The sequence below is a fragment of the Misgurnus anguillicaudatus genome, chromosome 9 (assembly GCF_027580225.2).
Source record: "Misgurnus anguillicaudatus chromosome 9, ASM2758022v2, whole genome shotgun sequence".
Lineage (NCBI taxonomy): Eukaryota > Metazoa > Chordata > Actinopteri > Cypriniformes > Cobitidae > Misgurnus > Misgurnus anguillicaudatus.
Genome location: NC_073345.2, coordinates 28305151 through 28319407, shown reverse-complemented (window position 1 = coordinate 28319407; position 14257 = coordinate 28305151). Strand labels below are relative to the sequence as shown.

Sequence of the window (14257 nt, the reverse complement as noted above, 5' to 3'; positions counted from 1 at the left end):
TTTACAAATGTAGCTCAGGCAGTATTACTTTATTTTTGGCTTTTTTAATGAGTTTGATTCTGTTCTGATGTCAGCCTAATTTAATGCACAATGCTGCATATGTGGGAAAATGTTTGTTTATGGGTCTTAACAGGTGCAGGAGTTAAATGAGGACACATGACTGCTGCTCTGTTGACCTCTTTCTTGCTAAGAGCTTTGTATGTTTTCTTTTTGAAGACTTTAAACCGTTATCACTTTAACAAAAACGTACACTATAATGTATTGGTTGTGTCGCTAACAATCCTCATATTCATATTTGATGGGACATTTTCGACTCAATACTCAAGGATTTGATTTCTCAAGGAACATTGATAGTAGAAATTTGTATTTGTCTTACCATACACCATTTTTATTTCAGAGGAAATGCTGTTTTGAATTCATTATTTTTGTGTACGTACTTGGTTTCACTTTTAAGGAAAAACAGTACTGTGCAAAAGTCTTAGACCAGTGGTCTCCAACATGGTTACCCGCCAAAGCACATTATGTTAAGCCTCAATTTTAATATTTATTACATTTTTTATATTAGCTTTTCTGTATGTTATCATTCTAAATAATGTAAAATAGTAAAATTAAATAAAATCAACAAGTAAAACAAAAAAGTTTTGAGTAGACTATATGAAAAATATAGCCCGCCAGATTGTTTTATCCATTGTGTTAGCACTTGGTTGCAAAGAGGTTGACCATTGTGCCACCATTAGATGTTTTTGCAGTGGTATATTGAGCATATATAATTATTTTTCAGTCTCTTTATTATAATACAATATGGAATTACAAGAAATTGTGTATGCAATATAAGAATAGAGAAAAATAAATAAAAAAAGATGATCATTAAAACTTTGTTTTAAAAAAGCTGATGGTGGCCTAAGACTTTGCACAGTATTGAAGTTCACAAAAAATATTTTATTATTTAATGTTAATTTTTTTTACTCTATTTTAACCGCAGATCTTTCTGAAGTCTTTTGTCTGTTCTGTTATTTTTGGGAATTTTTACACCTCTCTAAACTTTAAAGTGCCTTCATGCATGAACAACGCTTGGATCATAGCGTCCATGTTGAATGTCCAAAAATGGAAAATGAAGTATGCAAAAGTAGTCCATACTACTTGTGTAGTCTTCTGAAGTCATGCAATAGCTTTGTGTGAGGAAGTGACATAAATGCATATAATTCACTGTCTGACAATATCAAACTCAAAAACGGTTCGGTGTTATTCATGATTGTTTTTTTGTTTTTTTTGATGACCCGGTTGATCTAGTTTACAATTTGGTTAAGTGATCCAATTGCACTTCACTTAAAAATGTCTTTGTCATTTTGTTTAACAGATACAGTCAGTACCTCTCTTTTGGGTTACACAGAAAAATAAGAGCTTGCGGCTTTGAGGTGAGTACATTTTCATTTATTACATATATGCATGAATCCTGATCATGATCTTCACATTCTTTTTGTATCTAATTGTTGTCAGGGACCTTAAAATGTGAATCTAACTTACATGCCTCCTCGCACTGTTTTATGTTTTACATCTATGTGAGCTTTTTCTAAGCCTTTAACCGCACAGTTGAAAGCCCTCCATAGAGACGAGCTCGTCGAGTGAGCCCCCTGAGATCTCCTGTTTTCAAAGAATCGTGCGGTTCGACTCCATGCGTCTCTTTTATACTCTCGACCTCCGAGGCGAGCGCGTGTCCCACATCCTCCCCTCTTCACGACCACTCAGCGTGCCCATGAGCTCCTCTACTCCTCTTAAGGAGAGGAGGGTCGATGTTTGAGGTGTTAAAACCCTTCAGTTTACCTCCCACATAAGCACTTAACTCCGACGTCCCACACGTTTGAAAACGTCATTAGAGCGATTTACTAAGGAACTGTACAGCCTAAATGACTTTAAAATGGTTAAAATACACTGTAAGAAAAAAACGAAATGGTCCCAAGTGGTCATTGGGGCAATACGCTTAAAAAGGTCCTAAAATGTACCATTTAGTCACAGATACAGTATGTATACATTTGGTACTAATATGTGCCTCTGAGGTACTGGTGTGAACTCTTTAGGTGTACTTTTTTGAAGGGTACTGCCCCAGGGCAATTAATTTTTTGACCATTTATTCTTACAGTGTGTGAGTATGCAGTGGTTTGGTTTTGTAGGGCAAGTTGGGCCTGCAGTTTTATTGACTCTAAACAAGACTAAATTTGGTGACTTGATTGGATATAAAGTTAGTAAACAACATGTTTTTGCTGCTTTTGACACTCTATAAAAATGTTGAGTTGTTTTCAACCCATGGTTGAGTAAAATATACAGTATACACACCCATGAGATGGTTTAAATTAACCTAGAAAACGGCCATATTTGAACCAGTCGTAAGAAATAACCCATCATAGGTTAATTTAAAACTATTGGGTTGGGTTTATCCATATTTTATCCAAGCATCTAAAACGAAGTTGGAACTGTTGTATATCAGTGCAAAGCTATCTTATGGCAATGCATAATGTAATTTACATAGGTGGCTAATTTGTATTAACTCGTACGACATTTGTACGGAATTAGGGTGACCATACGTGCCATTCTTCCCGGACGCGTCCTGGCCAGGATTTTGGTGCGTCTTCCGGAAGTTGTGTTTGTTGACCGCATTCACCATTCAGTTAAAAAACATAATAGGCTACATACAATTGTAGTTTCATTCTTACCTTAAAATGTAACGGTTGCTTTTCTGTGATAATAATAATAATCCTCTATGACGTATACAGTCAACAAATACGACTTCCGGAAGACGCACCAGAAATCCTGGCCAGGACGCGCGTGTCCGGGAAGAATGGCACGTATGGTCACCCTAACTGAATTTACAATTTGCGTTTGCCCCTGTGATGTTGGGGTTATTGTTTTTTTAAAGGGACACTCCACTTTTTTTAAAAATAGGCTTTTTCCAGCTCCCCTAGAGCTAAACAATTGAGTTTTACCGTTTTAGAATACATTCAGCCGATCAGGTGTGGCAGTACTACATTTAGCATAGTGTAGCATATTCCATTGAATCTAATTAGACCATTAGAATCGCGCTAAATTGTCTGTAGTTACATCGTGTACTAAGACCAACGGAAAATTAAAAGTTGCGATTTTCTAGGCCGACATGGCTAGGAAATATACTCTCATTCTGGCATAATAATCAAGGAATTTGCTGCCGTATTATGGGTGCAGCAGGCGCAATGATTTTTTACGCAACGCATGAAAATAGTCCCCATGGTAACTTTTAATAGCTGGGAGACTATTTTTGGGCACTGTGTCATATCATTGCGCCTGCTCTACCCATGATACAAATAGGAAAAATATCAAAACTCTTTGGTTATATTTGAGCTCAATGCTAATGCTAAGCTATGCTAAAAGTGGTAGCGCCAGACACGGTGTCATGAGCAATTCAGTCCCCCCTGGCAATTCGGTCTCCCCTAGGACCCCAATTGGTACCTAGCACTAATGCCTGTTTAAAAATTTGACATTGCGATATCTCGTCTGCGTTAGCGGACTAGCAAGCTAATTATGGTGTACAAAATAGAAGCATACACATTTTTTTTTTATAAAAGTTAACCAAAAAAATAATATAATAAACTAATATTCATGTTGCAGGCACGTCAGTACTTTTGTGACATCATATGCTTTACAAAAACAATTCTTTTTTGTAAATTATTAACATACCTTACAAAGTGCATTTTTTTTAATAGTAAAAGTGTAGTAATCATGGCTTATAAATTATAATTTTGATGTGTGATTCAGCTATGTAGTAATTGGGTTTTGTATAAGTAATTTATTAACTTTACACAGTACAAAAGTGTAAAGGGTACGTAAGGAATAATTGACGACGGGCCATTGAATTATAAGAAAATAATGCACACCAAGGTGGTAATGCGGCACGACGCGAAGCGGAGTGCCGTTACACCGCAGGTGTGCATTATTTTCAAATAATTCAAAGGACCGGAGTCAATTATTCCGCTTATACCACGGTTACCACAAACATTGCTCTGGTGCCTATTTTTAAGACATTTGAAAAGTTAGGTGTGCGGTTTACAGAAAAATAATCAACACCTATAGAACATTTCTCAGCCAATCAGAATGCAGCATTCAACAGACCCGTGGTATAAAGTATAATAATCTAAATAATAAAATGACACGAGCAATGTGTAGATCTCCCACCTATAGCCTTATTTATATACTACTATATCATTTAAAAGACATTAATTGTAATTTTAACAACGTTCTAACTACATAAATCATAAAGTGATTTTGTAGGAATTGTAATAAGGCGCTTAGAAAACTACCCATAAGGAGTTTTTCAGCCAATGGAATCACGCGGGGGTCCTATAGGGGAGACCGAATTGCCAGGGGGGACCGAATTGCTCATGACAACGGCAATCAGCTAAATGGATTCCAAATTGGTAAAACTCCATTGTTTAACTCTAGGGGAGCTGGAAAATAAGCCTTTTTTTTTAAGTGGATTGTCTTTTTAATGAAAATTGTATGTTTTTGTATGATTCACTTTGTATAAATTAATACAAAGTATATGTACAAATTCTCATAAGATCAGACTGATCTTTGTGATGTGAGAGTCTTATTTGAGAATAATAATGTCATGAAAAATGAATGAGAACTAGACTAAATTATACACAAAATTGTGGGTTGTTTCACCCCATGGATACGAAACTGCAGGCCCAACTTGCCCTACAGAACCTAACCACTGCTTAGTTATACACGGTCGGAATAAATGGTGAAAAAAGGCCCCTAGCTGTCACTGGGGCCGTTCCCTTTAAAAATTATACATTTGCACCTACAGAGTTCATATTAGTACCTCAGAGGTACGCAAATGTATACATATCTGTGCCTAAATCGTACATTTTAGGACCATGGACAAACTCAACCACTGGTTTAAACTAGAACTTTTTTGATTCATTTTACACCGTGGTTGGGTTTGTCCACACCCATATTTTTTTAGAGTGCAAGTTTTCAGATCTTTTATTAATCCAGTGCTGCTGATGTGTGGTATTTTATCTGATGGATTTCAAACCTTTGTGTATTTTATGCGTTGTGTGAGATTTGATGCCGTTCCAGCTGTACTGTTCTGCAGACAGATGCAGGTGCGTTTTAGGTCACACACCTGTGTTTGGTTCAAGGATCATATTTGAAGAGGCGTTTAAGGTTAACGCGTCTGTGTGCTCTGTTTTAGGTAAACTGTAAGAAAAACGTACTTTAATGATCGCTGTTATTATTTGGCAAACTAATGAAATGACCATCAAGCTTATGTTGATTTTGTTTGGTTCTGTATACGGCAAAATGTCTTGTGAAGTTCACATCAAGAGATGTGGTTTTGTGCTACTGTAGTACATTTTTAAATGCTCATTATAGATTATGTAAGGTTTCAGCGCCTTAACCTTTCCGGCAATGTACGTGTTTTAAGTTACTCAAGTTTTCTACATTTTTTAAATCGTTTAAAAAATTGTTTAAATGACATCAACACATTAAGTTGACTCAAGATCATTAAGTACAATCCCAAAACCTTGCATCTTAAAATACACTCAGCAATGCATCAAACAAAACTTTACGTTTTAGTACCGGTATGTATATTTTGCATACTACAGTCGTGTACTTGACCTATTTCTCTATACTATTTCTAAAGTGTAACGCAACCACTTACAAATATTCAGGGTTACTTGTTGGTCTATACTAAATTAATTTAAAATACAATGTGTATATTAACGTACATATACTGTATACATTTGTCAAACAATTTGTATAGTTTAATGTTTGGTGCATAAAACAATTGCATATTTGTGAGAGATAAATAAATAGGAGTCATTACGTTTACAACTTACATTAAGTTTAAAACTCTCTTTTCTTTGAAAACAAAACTTTTTATTTTCCATATAGGCTACATTAAGATGTACGTTATATGTGACTCATTCTCTGATAGGCTGTCAGTAATTGGTTCATCAGTGTGGACCCCCGCACTAGGGATCCTCCTTTCTGTATGACAAAACAAGAGAGAGGAAAACACACACACAGTTGACAGCTCACACACACACACAGATAACCAAGAATGACCGTCTATTGCGTATGGATTTGTCTGTTCGTATGGACAGCAGGTAAGATCTTTTCCTTACATTATATTTGGAAAACATTAAGCTGGATACAGACTTAAACGTCCTGAAAACATGGCCTGAGCAGTCTGCCGAGTACTATAAGGAAGTTTACGCAACTCAAAGTAAATTAATGACATTGTTATTACATTTTTTATGTAAACATTACATTTAGGTTTGTGCAGTTCATTATAAATTGTGTTGAGATGATGTTTTTATTTAATACTGTAGATCAAATGTATTGCGATGCGCATGATCTGTAGGCCAAAAGCAGCAAGTTTTGCATCGTGAACCTGGTTGACATTTCATTTCTATTCAATTATTTTGCTAAAGAAATGTTTACATATTCCTTATATTGAATTAAAAAATGCTTTAAAACAAAATGTATTAAAATGTAACAAAATGTAGATTGTAAGCATACAAGCCGAATGATAGATTTATGATTAAAATATTTCATACACTCCGGATTTATGTACTACAGTATAACCGATTATGTACCCGCTGTATGTCGAAATGTTTCTTCGTTTGCATACATTAGATTTAATTTGCAAAAATTTTTAACAATATGTTCAACTGTAAGCCATCAAAGCAGGACCCAGGACAAAACTTTTACGGGTGGGTCCCATCTTTCCTAGACAAAATCATTTTGATATACTAAACCTATAGGGGTCATGTCCTTGTCACTGGGCCCTGGGTCACACGAAAACAGAATTTCGTTATACGATCACGAAAAACGTGGAAATCCGTGATAGTATCACGAAAAAAGAATCGAAAAATTACGTGACTATATCACGAAACCTTGTGAGACTGGGTGGCAGCAACATGTTTGTATGCAGCGTGTTGTATTTAAAAAAACTTTGGCACCATTACAGTACATTTCTTTTTTTAATGGTATACTGCACAAACGTGAATACCAGTACTTCCGTAGTGTCAATTTATTTTCCCAGAATGTCCTTGACAGTGGCAGTAATAGTTTAAAACAAATGAACTATATGCTTTTGTGCTCATGCCCACATACAGGACGTTTATCTCAAAATGTTATGGTGAAATAATGTGCCACTTTCTCTGATAAGGGAGGAAAAATGTTTTGCAATCAGATTTCCATTCTTACATAACAACTAGGAACGTATTGACTAATGTGTTTCTAACTTTATGGTTTATTGTGAAATTACATCTTTTTATAACTCTTACTTCTGTTTCGTCTGCATAGTTAAAAGGCATGTAGGGGATGTGTATGCATGTGTACAAAAAGGCCAATTTTGTAGATAAAGTTTGTACAGAAATGTAAATAAATATATCTTTTCTTTATTTCCCCTTAAGTGTCCGCACAGAGCTCCTCCCGAGAGACGTTGACGGTTCTCTACCCCAAAATCGGTGGCACGGAGACTCTTAACTGTAATTGTCCGGATCACACCTGCCAGGAGGCTTTCTGGTACCGATACTTCGAGAAGAATAACAGCCTCCAGTTTCTTTTGTATTATAACAGCGCTGGCACCGGAAAACACGGAGAACTTGACAATGACACGATGCAGCGCATCAAGGGCTCCATGTCCGCAGGATCGAAAGCCAGCTACAGCCTCCGTATCACTGGATTTCGGGAAGATGAAGCTGGCATTTATTCCTGCATGTTTAAAACTAAACCTGTCATTCCTGTTGGATATTATATTAGGCCTGGAGGTATTATTTATATTTGAACATACTCCCTTTTATTTCTTACTCTAGTAGTTTTGGTTATTGTTAGTCAGTCAAGGTTTTCGTCTTAAGAAAGTCAAGCATGCAGAGGCAATGAAACTGAGAGATTAAATATTGGTTTACAGAGTCATATTGATAATGTAGTCACACATAACAAAGTGAGAGGTGTAAAGGTGTTTCCATGAAAGTCTATCCTCGTTCATTTTGATGTTTAAACATCTTACGATCATATACTGATGGGCACATGGTCATTTGAGGATGAACTTCAGATGATGGCGGTATTTGGCATTCGAATGTAATGGTGGTGTTGGTTTAGGCTTGGTAAAAAATGAGAATGAAATCTCCCCGGTTCTTTTTGTGAATCCCAGAGCTGTCATTTATTTATTTAAATCAATAAATATTTTACATATAGCACAATTTAAAAATATAATAATATTTTCTTTGTGCACAGTGAATCCTCCAACGCTTCAGCCACCAACGACCAAGCCCCCCAAAAAAAGGCCGTCCTGTAAAAGTTGTAGACCCTTTACTCCTGAAGGTACAGTATGGCTCATTCAGTGTCCTAAAAGACAGTGTTTTGTCTGTTGATGTGTATCATATCTCTCATAAAGTTTGATTGCTTGTGTTGCGGTGCAGGCTGTGTGCGCTCGATCCTTTGGCCGGGCATTGGTGCTCTTCTGCTGTTGGCTGTTGCTCTTGCGGGCACACTTTACTACTTCAGTCGTAAGTAACATACAGAGTTCATATACTGTATGTCATTTCAATATGCTAATAACTCAATGTAAGGATTTTTTCCATGCTTTTCCTACTTTTTCTGGATTCCTGAATCTTTTTTTTCCTGAAACGGTTTATTGAATGTTCGTGATTAAACAACCTCAGTCCAATGCTTACATACCCATCAGTGATGCGCGGGTCAATGTATAAACAAACTGTACTCGACCAATGTTTATGTAACTAACCCGCCCGCAACAAAAAAATGAAAAAAAATTGTACCCAACCCGCTTCCTGCCCTGCATTTTTTTAAAGTAGTAATTGTTTAAAATAGTTAATTGGCATCTTTATTTCAACCAACCTGACCGACCGCGACCTGAATATCAAAAAAAAATTGTGGATGAATCGTAACACGCTCATTTTGGATTAACCCGTGCATCTTGATACCCATTAAGAAAATGTTGTTGAATTTATTATGAATCTCATAGACATTTTATATCAATCTGGCAAATATATTTTGTTGACGGTTTGATTATGTTTGCTGGTCAACAGGTCTACCTAGGAAGTGCAGACATCAATTTGCAAAGTAAGTTGCATTGGATTTTTTTTATGTCTGTGTTCAGGTCTACATAGATCATGTATAAAAAAGTTTTGTGTCCTGTCAATCCCTCTTTAGAACGAATCAGTTCAGATGAGGATGAAGTTCAAGCACTTTGGCTCAAAAAAAGTGAGTTTATACATATAACACATTAAAATAGCAGCAGGAAGCAGTAGCCGTCTTTTATTGTCTTATTGTCTGGTTACTTATAGACCTGATATAGTCCGGATATGAGTAACCCACCTCAGTAACATGTCGTATTTGCCTAAATAACTTTTGAGATGTATGATATTCCATCATGTAAGCAATGTCAACAGTGGTGTTTGGTTTTATACATTTTTTATTAATTTCATTTATGTTAGAATATAAATCGAATCATATATCAATCTAAGCCAGAGAGTTCTTATATATATATATATATATATATATACAGTTACTGAATGCGTTCAAACATAGACCAAAGTTTATTTGAGAGAGTTCTCCTTATAGGATACACAAAGGAAATGCTAAGCACCTGCTAGATGCTAGGAATTGTCTGGAACAATCACATGATCGACACTTGCGTAAGCAAGTTTGAATACTGATACATGACTTATCATTTATAGACACTTATAAGATAAAGAAGTGGATATTGGAATAGGGAAGTCTGGTCGAACTTCATGACCACAACTGATCAGCTCATGTCGAGATTTCTGCATACCAAGGGAAATGCCACAACTCGGTTAATGCAAGCTAAGACAAATAAAAGATTCATTGCCTCATAAGTCATAGGAGGATAACAATGCCCAATGTAAACAAATAACAGGATTGGATGTATATGAATGTTGTGTAATGCAATAACATGGTTTACTACGGGTCCATTGAAAGCTTGAATCTGATTGGCTGATGAACGTTCTAAGGTGTGCAATTATTTTCTGGGAAACGCATGGCGAACGTAGTTCCAGGCAGCTCTCTTGACCACATTACAGTTCCATATCACTTTGCATAGTTAACTGTTATAACAGACTAACAAAAACAACATGACAGATGATTTTCTGAGGCAATAACAGCGCTGTTTAGATCATTCACAGAATCTCTCTCTCTTGCTCGCTCTCTCTTTTTTCTTTCTCTCTCTGTATCTCTGTCGCTCTCGCTCTCTTTTTAATAACTTCATTAATAACTGCATTAGAATGCTATCAACGTCTCAAGCCTCCATTGTCAGCTTTAAAATGACGTTTTGGAACAAGCAAAAGAGCCGTTGGATGAGACGCGGAAGAAATAGTCCTACTCACAATAGTGATTTAAGGACAAAAACTGGATGAATACCTTTAAATATTGAGGTGTGGTAACAGTAGTATAAGTCGAATAATTGACTCCGGGCCATTGAATTATTGAAAAATAATGCAAACACCTTGGGTGTGCATTATTTTTCTAATAATTCAACGGCACGTCGTCAATTATTCCTTACACATCTTTAAACATCTAACAGGATGGTGTGCATAAGTGTAAGGTGTGTGGGAACATCCTTTAAATTATAACAATTTATTTTTGGGCTATATGGTTAGACATCAATTACATTTTCACTGATAACCCAGTTTTTGCCCTTTTATGTCTGGACGTTTTAGTCGTCTTTTAGACGTTTTTAAAATGTAAAATTGCTTGCTGGATAGGCAGATGTTCATTTTTTGTATTCGCAGACTAACTAATGGGATTTTTTCTGGTTTGTTCATTTTCAGGTGTGGTCCTTCACTACTAAAACAATGTTCCAATAGCGGATTTTTAGGGGATTTTTCCTCATTTTCATGAGCACAAACATCGTGGAGAAATCCAGTTTGAATTCTGCCATAGAAATTTGACCCTAAATGTGACACTTTTGGACAACAAACCCAGTCATAAGGGTCAGTTTATTGAAAGTTGAACTATACATGAAAGTTAAATTAATAATCTTTCCATTGATGTTTGGTTTGTTAGGATAGGACAATATTTGGCCGAGATATAACTGAGAAATCGCCTTTAAAGTTTCCCAAATGAGGTTTTTATCAAATGCATCCATTCACAAAATTAAAGTTTTGATATATTTATGGTAGGAAATGTTCTTTTTATATTTATCTTTACATAATATGCTAATGCTTTTTGTCATAAAAGAAAATAATTTTGACCCATACAATGTATTGCTACAAGTATACCTGTGTTACTTAAGACCCAAATGCATTTTTTTTTAAGTAAACTACCATTTTCAGTCCACTTGAATTTATAAACACATACATAGAATGTATTCGATTCATTGTCGGGCTGGACTGAATTTCAACAGAGCTGATTCTATACACTCTTAAAAGTAAAGCTTTCTCTGTCTATATGGTTCCCTTACCATCAACAGAAACTTTCTGTTGCGCAAAATTTTCTTTGTAGTGGATTAAGACAATTAAAAGTTCAGAAAGAAGTTAAAGGTTTCTTTGCGAGTAAGAAATAGTTCTTCAGTGGCATTGCTGTGAAGAAACCTTCATTTTTAGGAGTGTACTGCTGCAATTTCCCCAAAACTGAATCTATTATAACCGCTGATTGAACCCAGCTGTGCTTGTTTCCTACACTCTTATTTGTCCTTTACGTTCTGTTCTTGATTTTAAAAGAATATTACCGCATTGCTTATTGTGCTTTTCAGAACCAGCACAGCATGTAAAATTTGTAATTGAATGTACAGTTTTCTCATTTTACTATATAACATGTTTTTTAATTTTGCTTTATACCTTATTCATGTGTAATAAATTATATTACATGCAATCTTTGTTTTTCATTTCTTATAGTGTTTATTTGTGCTTTGTGATTTATTTTAGATCGATGTCACGTGTCTGTGATATGATGGTTTATGTTGTGTTATTTATCTGGTTTATGTGTCTGGGTGTTGTCTGGTTTCCCTCTTTAAGCGAGTGTTTTTATGAAACTATGCGACTGAATGATGTTGCATGCAACCTCACGAAGGTCAGAAAGTCAGTGTTTCTTGAAATGTTTATTTTATGTTCCACTCCACTGGAGTTTAGTGATCCACTACACCGTTAAAAAAATGTTCCCAAGCTGTCACTGTGGGGCATTCGTAGTCTAATGAAAGCCTATGGTTAAAGTAACATGAGAGATGCCAGTTCAAGTCTCCTGGCTGGCAGGTTGCAATTGAGGTGCCCTTGAGCAAGGTACCTGTCCCCAATTGCTCCCCGGACGCTGCGGGTATGGTGCCCACTGCTCCGGATGTGTGTGTGTTCACTACTCGGGTGATTCTCACGAAACCATTGAAACACCACGGCACTAATGATTTTAGCTTTAAAATGTGTAATATAGTAACATTAAAAAGCATCAGAATTAACACAATACTGTGTTCTACCTTGCACAATGTGTGATTTCAACATAAGAATTATCTCATTTTCTGCTGAAATTCTCATTACCGCAATGTGTCCGGCCGTGTTTGAACATGCGTTATGTTGTAATTTAATCAAATTAACACAAAAATATTAAGAAAAAAAAATAAATGGATGTTTTGCTAGATTACTTTAGATGACAGAAAAAATATTTACTGAATATTCATGTATAATAATAATGAAGAAAAATTAGGAAAATGATGTGTCCATGCCTGATGTTCTCATTCTCCGCAACACTTTTTGAGAACAGTTTAAGCACACATACAGAATTTTAATAAAGTTTGATTTTGAGTGACCAAGCACATGGACCAGTTACTTCAAGATGGCTACCAGGTAAGATCATTTTTTTACACTTAATTTGAAATATTGTCTTGTCAGAATGCTTACACGACATTTTGATTATAATTACCGCAACAGATGCTTATTAACTGTTAATTTAATTAATAGAAGCATAATACTTTGATTTTAAATGCATGTGCAGAATCTCCAAATTATGTTCTTTCAGGTTTGTCATGTCATTTTGAAAATATGTCAGTGTTGATGTTTTCTGACTGTTGCGGTAATGAGATTTTTTAGGACAAATTTTTTTAATGATGTTACAAAAAGTGTTAAATGATAAGTAAAAGTTTTTAAATTAATGTTCCCATTTACTCCAGACTTTGTTTTCAATGTCTGGGGGAAAAAAAGTAAATTTAAGCAATTTTTACATTTTCATGCTTGACATTTTTAAAACCAAGTTTTTGTGAGAATCACCCATTCATTGGATGAGTTGAATGCAGAGTAGGGTGGTCCTTAATGGGTCAAAAAAAAATTTTTTTTTTTGAAATGTTCAACTTTCACCCGCTAAATGTGTTAGGATATCAATAAAAACACACTGTGCAAAATTTTGAATTATTTCTACCATATCTAGAGGTTGCTCAAAGCCTTTGATTATTTCCGAAATCACGTATTTTTGCAAAAACTGTACCATTTAAAAACGCACAACACATAAAACTTGCTTCTTGGAGGATAACTTTGTTCCAGTTATTTCAGTCTCTTCTGATCCGACCATATAGCGGACTTGCTTTCTGTTGCGTCAGTCATTTTCTTACTGTATATTGTCAATTGTACTTCATTCACATTGAATCTTTCTTGCTTTGAACGACATATCACAACTAAAACAGGAGTTTTAATTGCATGGAGCATGCTCAAATAAGTCCATTGCTGCAATAAGTATATATTATTAAACAATTATACATGCAATATGCAAATGTGTTAAACTTCAAAGGTCTTAAGTAACCTCTAAATATTAATTAATATTGAAAAAAATTGCCCAATTTTATTATTTATTCAAACATATTGGTGGGGTGAGAGCATGAACTTTTCTAAGAATTGTCAACAGTACATTCATTGTTAAATACATCGCTTTCACTGGGCCGGTACCCTTTAGAAAGGTCATAAAATGTACTATTTCGATACAAATGTGTACTATTTTGGTACCAATATGTACCTTTTAGGTATTACTATGTACCTTTGAACTACTAATATATTAAGTGTATGGTTGTGACCCAAAATGGTGTTTAGACACTTTATAAATGTGTAAGAGTTTGAAATGGTGTTTAAATGTAAAAATAACAACTTTCTAGTTGAACACTAGCAGAATTCATTGTTTATGTGATGAATTACACCTGTGGTTATTTTGCTTACACCTGCATGAAGTGGAACTTTACACTTCTACTATTTATGTGCAGAAGCAT

General features: G+C 35.3%; 1 protein-coding gene across 1 annotated transcript; it reads left to right on the top strand.

Annotated features, from left to right (window-relative positions):
• Positions 1 to 34: 34 nt before the first annotated feature.
• Positions 35 to 11213, top strand: cd8b (cd8 beta). The gene is made up of 8 exons (XM_055180249.2): positions 35 to 1415; positions 5972 to 6143; positions 7458 to 7814; positions 8281 to 8367; positions 8466 to 8552; positions 9093 to 9126; positions 9217 to 9267; positions 10854 to 11213. The coding sequence occupies exons 2-7, from the start codon at positions 6098 to 6100 to the stop codon at positions 9233 to 9235; spliced, it is 630 nt and encodes a 209-aa protein (XP_055036224.2). The 5' UTR covers positions 35 to 1415; positions 5972 to 6097; the 3' UTR covers positions 9236 to 9267; positions 10854 to 11213.
• The last annotated feature ends 3044 nt before the right edge of the window (positions 11214 to 14257 follow it).

Coding starts and splice junctions, on each gene's coding strand:
- cd8b (XM_055180249.2), top strand. CDS start 6,098: ATGACCGTCTATTGCGTATGGATTTGTCTGTTCGTATGGACAGCAG. Junction 6,144..7,457: donor TCTGTTCGTATGGACAGCAG/GTAAGATCTTTT, acceptor TTTCCCCTTAAG/TGTCCGCACAGAGCTCCTCC. Junction 8,368..8,465: donor TAGACCCTTTACTCCTGAAG/GTACAGTATGGC, acceptor GTTGCGGTGCAG/GCTGTGTGCGCTCGATCCTT.